The 22,853-nt window shown below is 45.3% G+C and overlaps 2 protein-coding genes across 3 annotated transcripts in view; one reads left to right on the forward strand and one right to left on the reverse strand.

Moving 5' to 3' along the window:
- The first annotated feature begins 5,255 nt into the window (after positions 1-5,255).
- The window catches only part of SERPINE3 (serpin family E member 3), a 29,964-nt gene continuing 12,366 nt past the window's right edge, over positions 5,256-22,853 (forward strand). The window contains exons 1-5 of the mRNA XM_061170808.1: positions 5,256-5,511; positions 10,275-10,508; positions 12,393-12,599; positions 14,552-14,750; positions 21,432-21,532. Of these exons, the coding sequence (XP_061026791.1) occupies positions 5,256-5,511; positions 10,275-10,508; positions 12,393-12,599; positions 14,552-14,750; positions 21,432-21,532 (997 nt within the window). The remainder of the gene's footprint in view (positions 5,512-10,274; positions 10,509-12,392; positions 12,600-14,551; positions 14,751-21,431; positions 21,533-22,853) is intronic.
- The window catches only part of INTS6 (integrator complex subunit 6), a 108,006-nt gene continuing 100,247 nt past the window's right edge, over positions 15,095-22,853 (reverse strand). The window contains exons 19-20 of one of the 2 annotated variants that reach the window (XR_009697519.1): positions 20,726-20,880; positions 15,095-15,413 (exon numbers count right to left, since the gene is read on the reverse strand). The gene's annotated coding sequence lies outside the window, so the exon portion shown is untranslated. Of the gene's footprint in view, positions 15,414-20,693; positions 20,881-22,853 lie in introns of those variants that run through there. The other variant, XM_061170807.1, reaches the window with a different exon arrangement.

Genomic DNA, 22,853 nt, shown 5'->3' on the forward strand with positions numbered 1-22,853 from the left:
AACTTTAATGTTTTATTAAAGTAGTCTATTATAGAAGATGATTTTAATAGGGAACCCTCTTGCACTGTTTGTGGGAATGTAAATTGGTACAACCACTATGGAGAACAGTATGGAGGGTCCTTAAAAAACTAAAAATAGAGCTACCATATGATCCAGCAATCCCACTCCTGGGCATGTATCTGGAGAAAAACCATAATTCAAAAAGATACATGCACCCCAATGTTCGTTGCAGCACTATGTACAATAGCCAAGACATGGAAGCAACCTAAATGTCCATCGACAGAGGAAGGGATAAAGAAGATGTGGTACATATATACAATGGAATACTACTCAGCCATAAAAAAGAATGAAATAATGCCATTTGCGGGGCTTCCCTGGTGGCGCAGTGGTTGGGAATCTGCCTGCCAGTGCAGGGGACACGGGTTCGAGCCCTGGTCGGGGAAGATCCCACATGCCGCGGAGCGGCTGGGCCCATGAGCCACAATTACTGAGCCTGCGTTTCTGGAGCCTGTGCTCCGCAACGGGAGAGGCCGCGATGGTGAGAGGCCCGCGCACCGTGATGAGGAGTGGCCCCCGCTTGCCGCAAATGGAGAAAGCCCTAGCACAGAAACGAAGACCCAACACAGCCATAAATAAATAAATAAATTAATTAAAAAAAAAAAAAAAATAATGCCATTTGCAGCAACATGGATGGACCTAGAGGTTATCATACTGAGTGAAATAGGTCAGACAGAGAAAGACAAGTATCACATATGTGGAATCTAAAATACAATACAAATGAACTTATTTGCAAAACAGAAACAGACTCACAGACATAGAAAACAAACTTATGGTTACTGAAGGGGAAAGTAGGGGCAAGGGATAAATTAAGAGACTGGGATTAACAAATACACACTACTATATATAAAATAGATAATCAACAAGGACCTACTGTATAGCACAGGGAATTCTATTCAATATTCTCTAATAACCGATATGGGAAAAGAATCTGAAAAAGAATGGATATATGTATATGTATAACTAAATCACTTTTCTGTACACCTGAAACTAACACAACATTGTAAATCAACTAAACTCCAATATACAATAAAATTAATTTAAATGGAAAAAAGGTGATTTTAATAAATGGAAAGACATTTTATAGTCTTGGATGGGGTGATTTAATATTATTAAGACATTAATTCGTTCCAGAATAATCTATAGATTCAGTGCCATCATAATCAAATTTTAGTTGGATTTTTTGAAGTATTTAATAAACTTACTTTAATATTGATTTGGAGTAATAAAAGTCTATAGAAAGCTGAATCAACATTGAAAAGGAATGGTAAGGAAGAGGAACTTGCCCTATTACATAATAAGATACATTTCAAAGCCGTAGTAATGAAAACAGTTTGATAGAGATAAATGGACCAATGGAATGGAGTAGAGAGCTCAGAGATTTAATAGATGAGAGAAGGGGCCTACAAATCAATAGGAAAGGATGATTTGAATACATCAAAATTAAGGATTTCTTTCTAACAAAAGACATCATGAAGATAGTTAATAGATAATGGACAGAAAAGGAGAAGATATTTGTAATATCCAAAATTGACAAGGGATTTATACTAGATATGGACTGCAAACATAAGAAAAAAAACCCAACTACAATATAGAAAAATGGTAAAGCATATGAATAGGTAATTTCAGAAAAGGAAACACAAAAATAAGCATACGACAGCATGCTTAAAATCATTGGTGATCACCTAAATGCAAATTAACTCAATGAGATACAATTTTGCACCTATTACACTGGAAAAATAAGAGAACTGGGAAGTACCAAGTATTGGCAGGAATGTGGGATGTTGATGGAGTGTAGATGGGTTTGAAAGTGATTTGCCTTATAGTTTATGCCTATAAAAAATCAGGTTGTGAAAAATTAAAAACTATAATTAAAAAGGTGCTGCACCTCATAGCTGTCTGTCTACAGGAGATTCACCATAGCATCCCCGGTGAATGTGGGCAGAGTGGACACACATTATGAGCTAAGAGAGTCTGGGCTCTCCACCAAATGTCTTGGAATCCCACAGCCATGAGGGGTTTTAAGAGCCCCGTGACTCCTGAAAGACACCACCAGGACTGTGGCAAAGAACATGAGCCTTGGCATCAAGGTGGCCCTACGCTCAAACCCAGCTTGACCTCTAACTAACTGTGGGAACTTGGGCAAGTACCTTGAGCTCTCTGAGCCTGTTTCATCCTCTCCAAAATGGCGATAATAATACATTCCTCATAGGACTGTTGTGAGGATTCATTGCAATTATGAACTGAAAGGATATAACAGAGTACTTGGAACACAGTAAGCGCTCAATAATGTTCACTATTTTTGTTGTTATAATTATGATAAATATCTTCAGGAATGGAGGCTCCCTGAGCAGTGTAACCAATATCCCAGCAAGGCAGAAACAAGCATGATAACCTCTGCTTAAATGGTTAGAGAACAAAAAGACTTACCCAGGTCCATAGCTGAGCACACACACAAAAAATTGCTGCCCATCTTTCATTTCATTCACACTTTGAAATGTTTAACCTACACAGGAAAGTTACCATGGTCCTCCTCATGGTTGGTTCTTTTTCTTAAAACCGTCAGTATCAACATCAAAAGTCTGCACTCAGGGAACAAGACTGTAGGTCCCCTGAGAGCTGAGCCCAGGTTGCTGGTTCACTGCCACATCCACCAGACCTGGCAAAGTGCCTTGGAACCTAGCAGGCAAGTAAGAGCTATTGGATGGATGGATGGATGGATGGATGGGATGCCAGCTCTGGATGCTGTAGAATAAGTTATACATATTTATTCCCCCATCATACTACAACTTAGAGTTCAAAGCATTCAAGAATGCACTATATCTACATTAAAGATTTGGGGAAATTTCATGTGAAACAGTTCTAGAGCTGTAACTATCCTAAGACATATAAACTATTCCGGGCTTGAGTGTCAACAATTTACTTTAAAATGAATTACCCACTGATTACAAGGGTGTGAGTAGTTGTCAGATGAAAAACAGCCTCGTTCTTTTTCAAATATTAACTCTACCAGGTGCCTGAGAGAAAATTACTAAATCTTCCAAATCTTCTTCTTTTCTTTAATCATTAACAACATATAACCTACCATGTATTTTGTACTTAATACAATGCCTAAGACCTTAATTGAAATGTATGCAATTCTGAATCGGTCACAAGGACAGACTTTGGACAGAATCTGCTTATTCTTTCCCAAAATGTGCATTCGCTTATTGACAACATGGTCTCTTTCTCACACTGAGTCATCAGATTTATTAACTGTTGTATCTGAGAAGAACAAGATTGTTAATAGTACTTATAATATTTATTATATTACATATAAATAAGTGCATTCACTTTTATTAGTAATAAATAAAGCAAGTCACCCTGTTCCAAACTGATTGTGCTATATCTTGCATTGGTTGTTTTTTTTTTTCTTTTTTGCAGAATGCCATTTGCTAAAAGTTTCAAGTCATGCCCAATGACTGATTTATTGTTTTCTTCACAGGAGGAGGGGAGAAGCATTAGGTACCTGGTACCCAGCAAAAGCCCTAATGGCAGAGTTATCAGTGAAATTCCTCAAAGTGACAAAGGGCTAGATGAGGGGTTCCTTGCTGGTACAACCAGGTCACAAGCCTAAGAAGGCTTGACGGGTATGGCTGGCTCCCTCCCCAGGGCCCGCTCTGTTTCCGATCTGGGCTTGGCTGGCCGGGCTGTGCTCCTTCCCCTGGCTCTCTGCGAGACCTCAGGCTCCAGGAATTTGGACCGAGTGGTAGAGACATCGCCGACAGAGACGGCAATTACCAGCTTCCTCCCTATGCTGTCTTGTGATTCAAAGCAGATTCTGCTCCACTTTTTTAAAAGGGGAGCACGTTAGCGCTGGAGACCCACAAGAACAGAAACAAGCAAGGAAACTCTGACAGTCCCATACAAGAGTCCGTGAGTAAACAGCTCATCTGCGGTGAACCACGGCTGGGATGTGGTCACGGGGAGCCCAGGGGCATGAAGGTCTGGTTGCTCTGTCCCTGCGGGAGGTGATAGGAGCTTCAAGAGCACGGGGAACTGGTCATTTCACAATGACCCTGGGCTGGGACCCTCCACCTCCAAACACACACACAAAAGGACCCCCACGTCCATGCACATCCCTCTCCCTGAGATGCCAAGTCATCCAGGCGCTGCATTTGTGCTTGCCTACAGGATGGAAGAGTTGAGAAAAAGAGGATGCTCTTCCATGTGGGGCCTTTATCTGAAATAAACACCTTTGAGTCCAGTGGCTTTACATGCAAACTTCTCATCCTCAAATGACTTTGGACTGGGCCTCTCTCACACCAGTCCTGTCTGACACCAAAGTCAGACAACTTAGCAGAAATTGCTGCAGGCTGTCTGTGTAGCATAGTCACTGAAAACACTTTTTGCTTTACCTTCTTTTCTTTGCATTAATTTCCAACTAATGCACTCTCTTCCTCGAAGGGGTACATTTCTGTAGTAGGAGTTATATTTGTATCATTCTACTCTCTGTGAAAGTGTTCTTTTTTATGAGAATAATTCACATCACAAGAATTCTGATATCCTAGGTACAATTAGCTCATGGCTCGATATTTTAATGTGCATTTACATTCCCAGTATTTCATGTACCACCCACAGGAGACCAGGACTGGAGTCACGGGCCTCTTTCTATCCTCATGTTTTCTGAAATGAGCCACTGAGCTCTCTAAACCTCATTATCTCTATATTTACAGTATAATAACAGCTACCTTGTAAGATTGTTGTAATGATTAACTGAGAAAATATACTGAGAAAATACAAAGTCCTTTTTAACATAGTATATTCTTTGTTGTTACTATTATTATTAATGATAGACACGGCCCAGCTATAAGCTAGCTAAGTACCAAGAAAAATGAGTAGGATGTACTTCTTACATTTATTTTCCAACATAATGGTTTGCTTCTGGTCTGACCAGAGCTTTACCCAAGGTCACACATGTAGTAAGTGACAGAGCAGGCCTAAAATCCAGGCCTTCCAATGCACAGTTTGGTTTCTCAGTATTTCTAATGCAGACACAACAGGATACAGTGAAGCATCCGGTGTGGGTAGACAGGGACGGGTAACAAGCCAGCTAAGTGATCGTCACCCTCAGCCTGTCCCCGCGCCCGATGCCTGCTTCTCTGCAGGATGGACCGGCTCCTGCCTCACTGGCACCTCTTCCCTCCACTGCAGGAACCATGAGGTCTCTCCTGCTCGCTCTCTTCCTCCTTCATGCTGGCCACCCTGGAGGAGCCAGCGACCTCCCTGAGGACCTGACGTTGCTGAGGACGGAGCTCGCGCTTCGCCTCTACCGGATCGCGGCCACGGACGGCAACCGAACCAACCTGGTCCTCTCCCCCGCCGGCGCGTTCATCCCTCTGGAGCTCCTGCAGTTCGGAGCCCAGGGGAACACCCGGAGGCAGCTGGTCCAGGCCCTGGGGTACACCGTCCACGGTAAGCGGGCCACTGCTCCCCCTACTCTGCTGTTCACGCCCACTGCCCTGCTCACACGCACCCTCCTCCCGCTCAGGCTGCCCCCGGGCAAGTGCATAGCAGAAGGCATTCAAACTCTGCATCGTTACTCCAGATGATTTTTAAGGTTCCCTCTACCCTAGGTTTGGTGGCAATTTCTCAGTTGCATTTCACAAGCCCTTTCATAGTGCTTACTAGGTGTCAGGATGTGCTTGAAGCACTTTACAAATATAATTTAATTCATTGTCCCAACAACCCTATTGAGGTAGGTAATTATCTCATCAAACCTATTTTAGAGATGAGCCTAGTTAGGCACAGAGAGTACAAGCAACTTGCCCAAGGTCACACAGCTAGGAAGCAGCAGAGTTGGGACTCAAGCCCAGGCTGTCTGGCTCCAGAGCTCGCGCTCTTGACCAACCTGCTTTCATAAATCTGTGACTTCAAGGCAGGGCCATACCTTCCAACATAATTCTATGATTATGGGCTTCAGAACAGCTCTGTCAGTGGCGGCAAGAGTCTCATGAATGCCAGGTCAGCCACGCCCGGCCCACACTCAGGGCCTGGCAAAGCCTGGCCTTGGTCCCAACCTCCCAACTCCATACAAACACAAACACTCGTGCACACAGCTTTTTCTTCTCTTAGAATAAGATCCCAGTAAAAAAAGGATGGGAGCTACAATTGTATAAATTAATACTTTTTAGAAAGCGCAGGAACTAATACCAAGACAGTCATGGCAAGAGCTTCCTTTGAGTTGGAGTCTTGAGTTGGCAGGTAAAGGTGAGCACTCCAAACATCAGGCCATAGGGCACCAGCTGTGCGTCCTGTCCCCCTCCATCCGTACCCTGTCCTTTGCCAAAACAATTCTTGTGGGCCTGCTGGCCAACAGACAAATGTGTTTTCTCTCTGGGGATAAGTGAAGACAAACATAAGTTATCAAGCTGAATTTTCCTCAGCAAGTATATCACGGAAATGCACGTATCCATGGAGTCACTCTTGGATAGCCACATTAGATTCAGTGCTATGCAATCCATCAAGTACTTTTGAGCTCCTGCCGCGTGGGCTGGTATTACGCCAGGAATTTAGCAGCCAGGTATGTAAGGGAACCGCTGGACACAAAAGCTCGGTCTCATAGGAACGATGTGCATAGAAACACATTCTAACACAAGGCAGTGAGTGTACTTATTTGAAATAAGTTAGTACAGGGAAGGGAATGATTTATTCCACTGGCAGATCAGGAAGGCTCCCCAGAAAACATGACACCTGAGCTAGGTTATGAAGAATAAATAGGAATATGAAAGAGGGGCAGGTATTTCAGCCTTGAAACAGATTCTCACAGAAGTCAGGGTTGGGGGAAAGTGAGAAATGCGAGCGCAGTTACCCTGAAGAGAAAGAGAACTGATGACAGTCAATTCTTTGTTTACAGGGACAATCATGGTACCTGGTTAACCAAATATGATGATTAACAGGGTTTCCATAGAGCCCATTCAAGAATTACCAAACTTCCAGAATTGCTTAATGGTCAGACTCTGTGGAACATAATCCCACCTTTTTTTTTCTTACTCATAAATGGCTTCATTATCTTATGGAGCCATGGTTAATTATTACAAACAGGAATGTGCTGCTTACAGAGTTCTAGTTTATAGAATACCCCTGGATTTTTGTTTGCCACAAAATTGCTCAGAGAATCACGTGCGTGCTGATTGAAAAACAACCTGCCACTGCCCACCACCCCTGCCCTGGCCCAGCCTTTCTTTTACAAGTGGGTGCAGACCAGGAACATGAACCCACGGTCCAGGGGCTTGGGGCATTGTTCCTGTCTGATCAACAGAGATCCATCCAAGTTCACAGTGGGACCCATGGGCCCTGTCTTCTCATTGACATCCAGCCAATAGGTGACCACCAGCAGCTTTGCCAGGACCCCCACCTGCTGGTGCTAAAGCACAGCATGAGTTTCAGAACAGGCACCAGTGATATCCCCCCAAAATACCTTTGTTTTCGCCACATGAAACACACGATTTCCCAATGGTCCAAGTTCGAGGAATTTCCATTGCTTTTCCAGGTAAATTAATAAAGAATGCTTTACAGCTTTCTATTCATCACAAGAATGATGCTGGGAACAGAAGCCTCAGAGAGGGAGGTAGCCTGGCCCCTGGGAAAGAATCTTGTTTGATGATGCATATGGACTCACTTTTACAGTCATTATGTCATTTGGTCCTTATAGAAACCATATGCAATCGCTAGGCCTCCTAAAGTCCCCATTTTACAAATGAGACAAGAGGTTAATGATTTGGTAAGACTCAGCTCACCCAACAGGCAAGTGGATTCCAGTTCCAGATTTTCTGACTCCAGTCCTATGTTCTTTCCTCAATTCTTTAGCCCCACTGTCAACCACTGAGCAGCTGCGGAAACATATCTAAGCACCTTACCTTCTTGATTTTTCACCAGACTCATCCTCATCACTCTCTCAGCTCAACCAAACCCTTTGCACATCATCCGAAACTTAACCCTCCTTAATCAGCATCACAAATTGCCAACTGAGAATTTTATATACATTAATCTTACAATCCCGAACCCCTCCCCCCCGCCCCCGGATTCAGCATCATATTCAAGACGTTCAGTTCAGCTAATGTATTGAGAAGGAAGGTTCTTTCCAAGCTGGTCTCTTAAATGAGTTAAAAGGCTGGTCTGCAGCGGGACTCAGGAAAATACCATTTCTTCTAGCACTTTCCTGCCACTCTGCGCCATCCCAGGGACCCTCCCTTCAGACCCTCCACACCTCCCACTACATTTCTGATCTACTGCAGCCCCCTCGTTTCCCTCCTTCTCGCTCACCATTCTGTTAGAGCCACCCAGCCCCTCCAGCAGGAAGGACAGCTTTGTAGGAGGGGAGGGGGAGGAGAGAGGAATTGAGGCAGCAGTTTCAAGGGCTGGGGCGGAGGGGGGAGCCGTTCGTCACCACTCAGGTCCGTCCCTTTTGCCCCATTACAGACAAGACCTAGGAAACGCAGCAAAACAGGAGGCTTCGTGAGGCTCTGCCGAGCAGAGGCGCAGACTGTTCCCAGCCCACCTGCCCTTCACCAGAGGGTGGGAGTGGGGGGGTGACGCCGGGTAACACTGAGCAAGTTTGTTAATTTGCCTGAGCCCCAGCTCCCTCATCTATACTGCACTTAATTCACAGGGTTGTAGAAAGGGTTAACCGCGATCATGGTCATGCATGTAGAGCGTTTAACAGAGTGTGAACACCGTCAACCTTCAGTATCTTTTATTCTGACGATGTCTGTTCATTCCGGCAGCATCTAGAAAAGCACTTCCAATGTGCTAATGGTAGGGACAAAGCAGGCTCAGGTGGAGACAAGATTTCTCAAGCCTCTTGACTCTGCTAATTGGACGTGCCTGGCTAGAAGGACAGCTGGTCCTCTGGGCCAGAGAGGGTGAGAGGACAGAGAGCTCTGTGACCATCCCCTAAGGTCACATGACACCGAGGACCACAGAAATGTCTCCGTTCTCCCCTGCAGACAGTCTACATTCTACAGGGACATGATTCCATAAGTACTTATGACCTTCCTCAGTAGAGGAACATCTGATGGGTATTTTTTTTCATTCATGGCTTTTCTCATTAAAATAAAAAGCAAGCACTTGAGTAGCAGCACAGTAGTAGATTCTAAGAAGCAGCTTTGGTAGCGAAAGTTCTGTGGAGTAGAATCTGCCCACAACCCCGTTCTGCAGGCTGGTGGCTGGGGACCCTGGCCGGCGTGTATTCTGGGTGCCTGTGTCCCCAGAAGGACTCTGGCCGGCACGTCAGGGGTAAGGGGTCTGCTGCTGCCTCTTGGCCTGGCCTCTGTGACATGAAGGATGGGACATGGTGTGGACGGACCCCCAAGCCAAGACAGAGAGTCACTCTACCTGGCGCCCGGGGAGAGCCAGTAGGGGCAGGGTGGGGCAGGAATAGGGCACAAAGCCTGGGTATCACGGGGGAGATTTGTGGGCAGCCACTGGGCCATGCCTAAGACAAAGGGGAGGCCAGGAGGACAAGGGAAGGGCCGTGTTCCAGAGGCAGCCTGCCTGGGAAGGGGTCCTGACTGCTGGAAAAGCCCAGCCTGCACGTGTCAGGAGGATACTCAACTGGGTGGTGACTCAGCAGCAGGCGAGAGGCCTAGCTCCAGCTCCAGATGCCCAGGGCTGGGGGAAAGAGACATGCAGTTGTGAACAATAGCATGAAAAAGAAATCCACTATTGATTATGGAGAGAAGGAAGCAATCTCCTGTGTAAGTAGTGAATAACCAGAAGTCCAGCTGCCATCAGGAAGGCGGAAACCATCGACTCTCTCAAATGCCTATTATTTCCTCAACATTCTTGCAGGTTCTCGCTGACATGAATAACGGGCTGTCTGCTGGGGCTCAGGGGGATGAGGGAATGTAGCACTGGGCTACATTTCTGACTCAAGGTGTTTAGGAAGCATAGTCTCTGGGAGGTTGGTAGTGTTTTTCTATTTGGCTTAATCCCAGCCTGATTTCTTTCAAATCTAGCATGGTTTCTTCCCCCTCAACTTTTAATCTGTGGATCCAGGCTAATTCCTGAGCAACTTAGCTATGACTTTACCAATTTGACTGTCTATGGTGGATGAACCGCGGGAAATAAGGAGTGGAGCCTCTGGGGTCCTATTCCCATGCAACGTGCAAGCAGAGCTGGGGCTAACTTCTCTCTTACACTCACCATTTTGATTGATCCCAACATCTTTTTTGCAGACCCAAGGGTCAGAGAGTGGCTTCGAGCTGTTTATGCCGCGCTACCCAGCGCCAGCCCTGGCTCCAAGCTGGAGCTGACCTGCACCCTCTACGTGCAAACGGGGATGCCACTCGCCCCGTGCTTCGTGGAGCAGGTCTCCCGGTGGGCCAACAGCAGCCTGGAGGCAGCCAACCTCAGGGAGACCAATGGCACCACCATCCTGGCCAATGGATGGGCCCCCAGGCAGACCACAGGTAAAGGAAAACCGTCCACCTTGATGAGGCTAATGGCAGAGGGCTGAAGAGACAGGTCCCCCCCGGTTACTCATCAGAAGCTAGGCGACGGGTACTCAGGCCGCCCTCAGTTGCAGCAGAAGCTTGTCCTGTTGGAAGACCCTACCCTTGAGTGAAGCAAGGCTCACTTTTGGTCCCATTCTGCCCCTCCCCCACCCCCAGAGACACAGGCACAAACGCAGGCACGCGGCACACCCAGAAGGGCGCTCTTCAGAGCCTCCCACCCCCAGCCGAGCCCTGCAGGCTTTGTTCCATGCAATGCCCCGCAGGTGTGTTCCCACTGAGCTCTGTTCTCATCGACAGCTAACTCCCTTCATAGCAAGATGCAGTAGGAGCCCCAAAAGTGGTATCTTGGGAATTTAGCTTAAGGAAATACTTGTGTGTAATAAGATGTTTAGCCCAGTATTATCAAAGAAGAAGACTGATAAATAACCTACCTGTCCAGCAATTAGGGATGATTCAATGAATTATAGCACCTACATATCATGCAGCTGTAATTACCATCAAAGATGATGAACATCATTAACATCTACTGAGTGCTCAGTTTATTTATCTAGCACCTTCTAAGTGTTCCGTGCCTATTAGCTCAGTTCCCCCTCACAGTAATCCTAAGAGCTAAGTGCTATTATTGTCCCCATTTTACAAACGGAGAAACTGAGGCACAGAGAATTGTGCCTCCTGCCCTGCACCCGCAGAGCCAGGATTCTAACCCAGGCAGTCTGGCTCCAGCATCCTTGATGATTACAAAGGTTTCACAGAAATAGGGAGAACGTTGAAGACCCAGTGTTTAAAAGACAGAACAGGGAATACGCACTTTACGAATTGAGAACAATATGGATGCCGGCAGGAGTGCAGAGTTAGAATGCAGACGTTGAGATCTTTATTGATGAGGAGGTTTCCTCTCTTTCAGTTTTCTCCAACGTTTCACAATGTCTTTCAATTTACTTAAAAACGTTTAACTCCCCGTCGCAGCTGTTGTGCTGCGGGGAGACGCAAGGCCACGGTTTGCTGCTATCAACCCCGCGGGTAGGGGTCGGCGCGGCGCCGGGGAATGGATGGTCCTCCAAGAAAGAGGGGTAGTTGGTGCCCCAAGACCGGGGCCAGGCTGCTTGGGTTCAAATCCAAGGTCTCTGTCTTGGGTAACTGGGCGGATGGTGACTTTGTAGCTCACAAGTATGTGACCTTGGACAGCCTGTCTGAGTCGTGGTGCCCCATCTTTAAAACTGGGAATAACAATAGAACTGGCAGGAGGAGTTGGGGAGGGTTTGCTAAAGCATCGAAAACAGAGCCTAGCACAAAGTGTGTGTTTAGTAAATGAATAATGAGCTGGAGCAACATGGCGCCTTGACGGGGGGGGGGAGGGGGAGGGGGGAAGGGGGAGGGGGGAAGGGGCGGCGGGCGGCGGGGGGGGGGGGAGCCCGCTCCTCTCTCAGGTAACGCGGGGGATTTCAAGCCCGTGCCCTGGACGTTGTTGTGTAAACACAGGCTCTGCCAGGCATGAGGCCCAGGAGTATTTGGGGCCATGGGGGTGGGGGGTAGAGGCGACACTGTGCAGCGTCTCCCATCACAGCGCCCAGTCCCTCCCAGGGGTCTGAGCTGCGCAGGCCTCTCGCTTCCTGGGAACCGGTCCCAGCCGGAACACAGCCGGTACAAGCCAGAGCATCCCAAGCCGTTCAGAAAAAAATTAAAGCATGGTCTCCAACCACAGCTCGTTGCAAACACTACAGTTCCACAACTAAGTACCAACAAGCAAGCTACAAACCCAATTTCGGGGACGCCTCGGCACCCGGGAGGGTGTGCACGCAGGCGTCGGCGTCACAGCGGCGCTCCGCTCTCTGCTCGCAGGCGAGCGCCCCGCGGGCTCCACGTGGGAGCAAGGCGGCGGCGGCGGCGGCGTGGAGTCCGCACAGCTGGTGCTGGTGAGCACCGTGTCCTTCCAGAGCGCCTGGCGGCACCGATTCTCCTCGGACACTCAGCTCCTGCCTTTCACCTGTGCCCGGGACGTCGTCCTCCAGGTCCCCATGATGTACCAAACGGCCGAGGTCAACTACGGTGAGCCGCGAGAGCCCGGGAGGGAGCCGTGAGGGCAGGAGGGGAGGCCAGGGCTTCCCCCTGAAAGGATGGGGCTGAGCATCCCTGCGATACCCTCGGCTGTGCGGGGCCCACGGAGGAAGGACAGACCAGGGAGCCGGAGACTCTCAGGATAGTGAGGGAGCAGACGGCGAAGAGACACCAGATTTCATGCCTGGCCTTTCCTTCTGCGCTGAGTAAAGGGGGGAGTTAGTGTGAAACCAAGAATGTTTGGGCAAATCCCTTCCCCTGGCAGTCACTCCCGTAAAATGAACACCGGCCTCAGCGTTCGGTGCTGAGAAAGGATGGAAGGTTGAGAGTCCAGTCTAGAAGGTTCTCGAGAGCATGTCCACCCGAAAGTGCCACTGGCCTGAAATACCAGGGTTCTCTGCCTGCCCCCCCTGCCCACTGTCACTCATCCCCCTCGCGGTGGAGGTACACCAGGCTGCCCCCCAAACCAGCAGACTGGTGTGTGCTGTGGATGCTCCGGTGGGGCCCAACGAGGCCAGGGGGGGAGGGACCCCGATGCCCATCCCCCGCTGCCCTGCCCCCTCCACACCTCCTCTCCCCGGCACCCCGCCAAACCCTGGTTTGCAGGCTCAGCTCCCTCTGGCTTGTGGGACTAATTATGTTGTTATTCACTAATTAAGCTAGTGAGACTTGAATCAGTGTTTTAGGAACTTTGGTGTTTAGAAAACTTGCTATCATCCTGGTTTGATTCCATACAGGACCCTTGTGAGTTCTCAGTGAATTTATTCATTAGTTTATTCAACCAATACTTATTAATTGAGGTCAAGTAAGATGGGAATGAAAGAACGTCTATTGAATAAGTAAAATATACCTTTACAGCGGATTGTAGTTCTTGCTCCTAACATTTTCCCGTCGCTGCTGTGACCCAGGCTGCTCGATCTGTCTGCTGGGCGGTGGCTGGCAGGCAGGCTGAAAGGCTCTCGCTCTCCCCAGCGTACAGTGCACAGTGGCTGGCACATAATGGAGGCTGAGCAAATATTTATTGAACAGATACAATAAGGAGTATGAACCATGCCCCTGTCTTTCCCCACTGATCCTAAGATTTTGCCTTAGTGACCCGCCAACTCAGCTGTCCCTCGACACTAAGGCCCAGGCCTCCCGGTCCTCCCAGGGAAGGGATCAGGCCTGGAGCTCCACCCAAGACCGGGGCTGCCACAGACTGCCAGGTCTCCCCAGCCCAGCTGGATGCTGCATGTTACTTGCCCATCTTGCCCTGTCACTGAGTCTGGCCACTGCCTCTGCATTCACCAGCAACCCTCGCCGGGTCTTCTGATCTCTGGCCATCTGGGTCTGCTGCCACCTGCCACCGTCCCATCTCACGCTTCTGAAATCAGGCTCTGCCCAATGGCCTGGACTTGTCCTCAGCCAGCCATTGCCATTGCCCACAAGCTCCCAGCTGTCCATCCTGAGACCTACAGGGTACAAATTACATCAGGTCAAATCCAGCCCGGACTCCTGTTTCGTTAGGCCTGTGCAGTGCTTTCGAAATTGAGAAATTTCCCGTGACATCTGGGTTTAGAGCTTTTGTCGAAAGATAGGAAAATCTGGCACAAAGAGCCTGGGTCCTGACATGGCCACCACAAGCCAGGATTGGACTGGCTGCCCCTTTAAGACAGGCTCTCCCGTGTGCCATTGTCCCCACCCTGCCCAGCCGCTGCCAGCCCTGGGACTCCAGCCCCATGAGAATATCTTAGAGATGTTCTAGGTCTTAGGAGTAGAAAAGATGGCCACAGCTCCCCACAGTCTTTGGCCTCAAACTGCTCCCTGAGGGGGAGGTGGACACCGTGTTTGTTAATAAAATGCATTGTTTGCAGTTCTGTGAGCTGGCCCTTCCCAGGGTCTGGCACTGTTAGGTTCCCTGGGCTCCTGGGACAGAACTAACCCCCCATCCGCTGAATCCCCAGGCCAGTTCCAGGACCCCGCAGGCCATCAGGTAGGGGTGCTCGAGCTGCCGTACCTGGGAAATGCGGCCAGTCTCCTCCTGGTGCTGCCGAGAGACAGAGACACCCCACTGAGCCACATTGAGCCTCACCTCACAGCCAGCATCCTCCACATCTGGACCTCCAGCCTGAAGAGAGCGAGGATGGACGTGTTCCTGCCCAGGTGAGCAGCTGCGTTGTCCTGACGGGGGGCTCTGCAGCCTGCTCCAGTCAGCCAGACCTGGAACCCAGGCGGCCTGACTCGAGGGTCTGTACAGTTACCTTGGAGGAATGTGCCCTAAATCTTATCACATCCTAAGAGTATACAACCATCATTTTCAAAACCAAAGAGGCAAGATCGCTTATGCAGTTGAGCAAATACAGATATAATTCTGATCTGAAGGCAAATTAAAGCATACAAATTCAAGACTTTAAGTCCTTGCGCTGAAAGTTTTATTCTTTCTAAATAAAGGTGAGCCTTTCTTTAAGAAAACCCAGTGGGTACCAATACAAACCCCAATAGGTCAAAAAGTTAAATGATGGTGCTGGATTTTGCTTCTGCAAAACAAAACCTATTTGCAAACCTCATTACTTTCCAAAGGATTCCTCAACGAACATCTTTAAATGATAAGCTTCTCCGGTACATTTGAAATCAGAGTAAATGCATAATTAATTTGTAGACCAGCATTAAGCAAGAAAATTATCCGAGGGCTCATTTGCAGCGTGTGGATTCTTCGTGTGCCTTCCCACTGGCCGCCTTGGGCTCCTCCACTGACCAGGCTGTCAGCAGCGCCGAGCCAGAGGCCTTGGCAGTGGTCCCTCGAGGAGTTAAAAATAAGTCCAGGCACTGGAACAAAAACACACAGAGACCCAGTGAGTGAAGGGCCAAGGTCTAAAGTGGGATCTGGCATAGCGAGGGCGGAAGGTGAACTAAACTCTAAGACAAAGCCTATCTCTCCAAGCGAAATATTTAGACCCCAAATCAAAGTCCAAAGACTGGCTATTTCAACAGATCTCTCTGGCATGGAGCACAAGCAGCCCTGATCTTTCTGTTACGTTTGAGAGAAGCTCAGCAAAGGAAGAGCGTTCAAGGCTAAAAGTGGAGAGAAGATGCAGCCAGGTGCAGGAATTTGCTACAGTCTTTTTGAGCATATGAGGCAGATGGCTGGCCTTGTCCTGGAGCAGCTGATATAAGGAAGAGGCCCCAGGGAGGTGCCTAGCTCCACTGCGAACTCTTCACTGGTGCTGAATCTGCCTTTAGAACTTGCAAACCCTTGAGGAATGATCCTAAAAAACTTTGGAGGACAGAGAAGGGACAGGAAGGCAGAGGTCATAGTAACCCAAGTATTGCTTCACACTTGACCTCATCCAGATTAAAAAAAAAAAAAAAAAAATTAATCTCCCTAAGACTGCCTGCTGTCTGAGAAGGATAGGAGATTTTAGGGAAATAAAACTCCCCTTCCCTTTTAGGGCTATTTCACAAGCAAAACTAACCAAGTTTTAAAAAAAACTAGCTTTAAGCCCTTTATGGAATAAAGAAAGAAGTAAAAACTATTTTAGGTCTAGATTTGGGTACAAAACTTTGGACCATGGTAGACGCAAGTCAGCTTTTGGGCAAGAATTTTCCTCTAGTTCCACAAATCATTGATTCATCATTTAGTATGACCTGCTCTAAAGTCAGCCTGCATATTTTACTTAGTAAGAGCAAAAACTTGGGCACTCTGTGGGTAGCCAGGCAAAAATTGTATGGCAATGACGTGTGCCTTCTGGTTAAACATCACCAAGCAGCGCATCAGTAGATTCTGGATGAATTATGATATCTACCTTCCAAAGTAAACTTTTATTTATAAAGAAATAAAATAGAATATATAAGGACTGTCAGTCTTCATTAGGAACATTATCAGACCAAAAGAATAATCAAGAAAACCCAAAAGAAAGACTAATTATGTCAAATATATATTTGTTTAATGAGTGAAACACTTAGTTTTTAGGTCAACCAAGTGGGAAGCCAAACAATGAGCATTTTTTTCTTACATTAGACATGATATGTGCATTTTCTTAAACCCACCAGATCTCACATATCCCAGATGAGTTTGCCCTTCCTTCAAGGAGCTGCTGATCGTCATCATGTGTAGTTTGTGCTTTTCTGAGGGTGTTTTCTTTCTTTCTTTTTAAATTGAGAGATAATTCACGTACCATAAAATTCATTCTTTTAAATGGATTTACAATTAAAGTGTACAATGCAGAGGTTTTTAGTGCATTTGCAAAGTTGCGCAACCATCACCACTATCTAATTCCAGAACTTCGTCATTGCCTCACAAAGAGACTCCACACCCTTTAGCAGTCACTCGCATCCCCCTCGCCCCAGCCCTAGGCAATCTGCTTTCTCTCTCTGTGGATTTGTCTTTTCTGGACGTTTCACATAAATGAAATTTTGCAATACTTGGCCTTTTGTGTCTGGCTTCTTTCACTTGGCATAATGTCTTCAAGGTTCATTCTTGTTGTAGCCTGTGTCAGTACTTCATTCTATTTTATGGCCAAGTAATATTTCATTGTATGGCTATACTACATTTTATTTATTCATTCATCCATGTATAGACATTTAGGTGCCAAGACACTTTTTGGCTTGTTTCTGTTTTTTGGCTGCTACAAACATTCATGTGCACATTTTTGTGGCTATATATTTTCATTTATTTTGGGTATATACCCTAGGAATGGAATTACCTGGTCATGTGTTAACTCTACACTTTACATTTTGAGGAACTACTAGGCAGTTTTCTAAGTGGCTGCACCATTTTACACTCCCACCAGCAATGTACGAGGGTTCCAGTTTCTCCATATTCTTGTCAACACTTGCTATTGTCCTTTTTTTTCCTAAGACCCTCTTCATGCTTAATGGGTACAGAGTTTCAGTTTGCGATGATGAGAAAGTTCTGGAGTGGATACTGGTGATGATTGGACAACAATGTGAATGTACTTAACACCACTGAATTATACACTTAACATTGTTAAAAGGGTAAATTTTATATAATGTATATTTTACCATAATTTTTTTAAAGGCCCCTCTTTATGGAGGCAAGGGAGATAGGGAAAGGGAAAAGACTGCCTTCCCAAATGTGGATTAAAAAGTAGGGATGTTATAAAGCTTGCACTCAGGAACCGTGTCGTTATTCTTAGTTATATTAGTCAGGATGCGTTCACCTCCTCTGCCCTTCAGCAATGCCCTCCTCTGTGCTTTGGCCTCCTCCTCAGGCTGGGGGCAAGTCGCTGCAGCCTGGGTGACCTCACAACTGTGTGTGACAACAGCTGTAGGGGGAAGCCCCTGTCTTTTTGATTAGAGCCATTATGGCACGTGAAGTGGTCTCTCAGTCTGACTTTCATTTATATTTCCCTAAAGACTACTAATGTCAACAATCTTTTCATGTGCTTGTTGGCCATTTATATATCTTTTTTGGAGAAATATCTGTTTGAATTCTTTGTTCATTTCTAAATTGGTTATGTGTCTTTTTATTGTTGAGTTACAATAGTTCTTTCTATAATCTAGATACAAGCTCCTTATCGGATACATGATTTGTAAATATTTTCTCCCATTTTGTGGGTTGTTGCCTTTTCACTTTCATAATGGTGACCTTTGAAGCACAAATGTTTTTATTTTGATGAAGTTTAATCTATTTTTGTTGTTGTTTCTTGTGGGTTTTTTTTGGTGCCATACCTAAGAAACCACTGCTTAACCAAGGTCACATAGATCTATGTCTATGTTTTCTCTAAGAGTTTTCTAGTTTTCACTCTTATATTTAGGTCTTTGATCCATTTTGAATTAATTTTGGGTATGGGATGAAGTAGAGGTCCAACATCATCCTTTGCATGTGGCTCTCCAGTTGTTTCAGAGCCATTTATCGAAAAGCCTATTCTTTCTTCCCATTGAATTTTCTTGGCGCCCTTGTCAAAATCAATTGGCCATAAGTGTATAGGTTTATTTCTAGACTTTCAATTTTATTCCATAGGCACAAATATCTATACTTTTGCCAGTACCACACACACTCTTGACTGATTACTATAGCTTTTTAATATGTTTAGAAATCAGCAAGTGTGAGTCCTTCAACTTTTTCTTTTTTAAGATTGTTTTGGCTATTCTGGGTCCCATGCATTTCCATATGAATTTTAGGATCAGCTGATCAGTTTCTGCCAAATAAACAGCTAGAATTTGGTAAGGATTTTGTTGAATCTATAGATTAATTTGGGGAATAATTGCTTTATAACAACATTAGGAGTTTCAACCCATGAACACAAGATGTGTTTCATTTTATTTAGATTTTCTTTAGTTTTTTCCAACAATGTTTTGTAGTTTTCAGTGTACAAGTCTTGCACTTCTTTCATTAAATTTATTTCTAAGTATTTTATTCCTTTTTGATGCTATTGTAAATGGGATTTCATTTTCAGATTGTTCATTGCTAGTATAAAGAAACACAGTTGATTTTTGTATCTTGATCTTGTAACCTGCCACTTTGATGAACTCACCTATTAGTTCTAATAGTTTTTTCTGTGTGTGTGTGTGTGTGTGTATTCCTTAGGATTTTCTATATACAAGACCAAGTCATCTGTGAATAGATATACGTTTACTACTTTCTTCTGATTCTGGATGCATTTGCTTTCTTTTTCTTGCATAATCGCCCTGCACACCCTTCAGTACAGTGTTAAATAGAAGTGGTGAACATCCTTATCTTGTTCCTGATCTAGGGGGAAAGCATTCAGTCTTTCACCGTTAAGGATGATGCTAGCTGTGGGAGTTTTATAAACGCCCATTTTGAGGTTGAAGAAGTTCCCTTCTATCCCAAGTTTGTTGAGTGGTTTTTGATTTTACGAAAGAATTCTAGATTTTGTCAAATGCTTTTTCTGCATCTCTTGAAATGATCACGTGGCCCTTGTCCATTATTTCATTAATATGGTGTTTTACCTTGATTGATTTTCATATGTTGAACCCACCTTGCATTTCTGGGATAAATCCCACTTGCTCATGGGGGATTTATATGTTGCTGGATTCAATTTGCTAGTATTTTGTTGAGGATTTTTACGTCTATATTCATAAAGGACACTGGTCTGTCGTTTTCTTGTGATATCCTTGTCTGGTTTTGGTAAAGTGTATTTTTTTTAACTCAAGATATTTTTGTAGCATTTCTTCTGGACTGGCCTTCGTAGCCATACAAAAAACAAATCACTGTCGTCTTTCATAGTCATACCTCGCTTTTACTATTGTCTTTAGTTACTAAAAATGATATTACCCAGTTTTATCACCTACCATAACCACCATACTTGGCTTCAAATGTGCCTTGGCTCTTTCTCAATATCACTGCAAAACAATAAAACCACAGTGGTAACAATAAAGTGCATGAGCTTCACTGGGCGTTGTTCTGAGGACTTTACAAGGACTGTTTCATTTAATCTTCACAAAGCTAAGAACTAAGCACTAGTATTAGGCTCATTTCACAAGCAAGGAAACTGAGGCAAAGAGAGGCAAAGTAACTTGCCCTGGGTCCCTCAGGTAGTAAGAGGCTGAGCCAGCTCTCAGACCCCGGCACTGGATTCCCAAGTTCATGTTCTTAACCACTGTGTTTCAGCATTGAGAGTTCTCAAAAGAATGCAGTTTAAGGAAGAAAATTTCAGAAAAGGTGATCCAAAATTTTTTTGAGAACTATCAGCATACTTAGAGAAAGCTTGTGCCTTTTTTTGAAACTATTGAACAGATTCAAAACACACATATATGAGAAAATCTGATTCCTTTGTTTAAAATATTGGTTACATTGTCTTGTATGGCAGTGAAGAACTTTGATATTGTGCAGTATTTTTATTCTCCTACAAGTTCCACATGGTTTATGGAAATGACCATCTAAATTCCATTTTGAACTTTTTTATTCTCAAAGAAAAATAATGTCAGCCGTAGGTTTAAAGGCTCCTTCAACGTTAAAGTTTTAAATGCCTTGCCCTTGAAGAAACATGAGGAAGTTGGCATGCTGATTCTTCCTGCTCTCGGGACTTGCTAGGAAAACCAAAGACCCACGTTGCACACAGCAAACATGAAAATATGTTGTATCAAAGATAAACACATTAAATGAGACACTCTATCAATTGGCAGTTAGTCAACAACTTCTTTTCTGCACCTACTGTGTGTGAGAAGCCACCCGGGATGCGAGGTAGTGAGGTGTAGACGCCAAGAGCACAGGCTCTGTGCTCAGCCTCATCTGAGTTGAGCTCCACCACGTACTCAGGACGTCCTCTTGGGCAGGCTTCTTAAACTCTTTAAGCCTCAGTTTTCTCATCTGTAAAATGAGGATAATAATAACATAGTTACGTGAAGATGAAATGAGAGAATGCACATAAAGTACTTGTTGTAGTGCCTAGCACATGGTAAGCGCTCATTAAATATTAATTATTATGAGGAACTAAAAATTGACCAGCCTCTCTTCTCAAATAGTTTACAGTATCATAAATAACAGTAACAGGAAGCAGAATGTTCTGTACATCAGAAGAGTAGAACAAACAAAGTGTTTAAAGGGGCCTTAAGAACTGACCGTTACAAGACAGCTGGGGAAGAGGAGGGGTAACAATTGAACTGAGCTTAGAGGAAAGGTCTCAAGGGAGACCTGGAAAAAACAGCAGAAGCAAAGGTCCAGAGCTGGGAGAGAGTGCTGTGTGGTCAGATTAGTCAGGGGGTCGGGGGTCTGGGAAGGAGCAATGACAGATGAAGCTGGAAATGAGCCTGGAGATCGCTGACTTTCAAGTGAGGGGGTTTGGTTGTCATGTGATGTGTATGAAAGTCCACTGAGTGAGAATTTTAAGTGAAAGTTGATGGTTTGTTTTTGTTTTTTAGGTTTAGGATCCAAAATCATTTCAACTTGAAAAACATTTTATATTCCTGGGGAGTTACCGATCTCTTCGACCCACTCAAAGCTAACTTGAAAGGAATTTCAGGTAACACCAGTTCTTCTTCCAAGCTTATTAGCATTGTGTTTGGGGCAGTTTTTAATCAGTAATCATGCACTGATTAAGGGATTCTCATCTACAGAGCCTTCAGAGGTAAACAGCCAGAGTTAACATCGTTTAAAAGAATTTAAAAAGTGCTTTGCTTTATATAAGAATTTGTTGCTTCAGATAACAGATTTGGGTTGGACTTTGTTGAGGAGGGGGTGTTTCTTGAGACCACCTCTAAGCACCGTTTTCGGATGCCACCTTCAGAGTAAAGTCAGCGACCACAGGACACAATACAACTCCCCTCCTCTGCCCGGCATGACTAGGAGATGCCAGAGACATTGGTGCAACAGAGCCCTTCGTTCTGACTTCCTGCTGTCCTGCTGGCCTCACGGTCACTCTGTTTCTACCTCCCCTCCCTCCCTTCCTGTACCTCTCTGTCCTCTTCTAATGAGCTAACCTCGGAACTTACCCTCATCCATCCAACTTCCTTTCTTCAAATTACTCATCCATCTACAACCTTGCCTTAAAATGTCCTCCCTCCCAGAGTCTATATTCAATTTCTTGGCTTGCAGTAGACAAAGCTACTCCTAATCAACAGGATCTGTATTCACGTATGGTCTGACAGACTTACATCTAATGTTACAAGAGAGTGGAATGCCAGAACCTTATCTTCCAGAATCCTCTCAGGAGACCACTGGCTAAACTATTGCCAACTCCAAAGGCTCAGGTTCATTTCTGCTCTGGATGGTAAATTATCTATACGAAGATGACACTGGAGCAGGCATAGCCATTGGCCTTGATGTTTTCCTTGCCTGATGAGCTTGTGAAATCTCTGTTTTGAATGCTGGAACCTCATAGCACAGATAAGTTTTCTAAAGGCTTGCTCAGATTTCTTTAAGCAATCACAGAAAAACATGGGAGTTTGGTCCACAAGAGAAGTCTCAGCTTGGGCATTAGATGTGACCAGTTAGACTACATGGCACATCAAATAAAACACAGGAGGAAGGATCTATTCTAGATTGTTTATAATCCACCAGCTCTGAACTCATTGCCGAAACAAGCAAAGAGATAAGCAAGGTGATAGTCCAGTTTGGGTACAGTGCCCCAACAATGCTTGGCACACAGTGGATATCCAGTAAATACTGTTGACTTCGTTGAATGACTCTACCAGAAATTTTGCCTGGTGACACAGACATAATCTAGCACTGCCAGGAAAAGAGGAAGATTAGAGCAAAAGGATGAGAAGCAAGGAAAGAGCAAGGGATGAAGAACTTGAGTGCACTCTGTCTTTAATAACCTGCAGAATCCAATCACAGTATCT

The sequence above is a fragment of the Eubalaena glacialis genome, chromosome 16 (genome assembly GCF_028564815.1).
Source record: "Eubalaena glacialis isolate mEubGla1 chromosome 16, mEubGla1.1.hap2.+ XY, whole genome shotgun sequence".
NCBI classification, from domain to species: Eukaryota; Metazoa; Chordata; class Mammalia; order Artiodactyla; family Balaenidae; genus Eubalaena; species Eubalaena glacialis.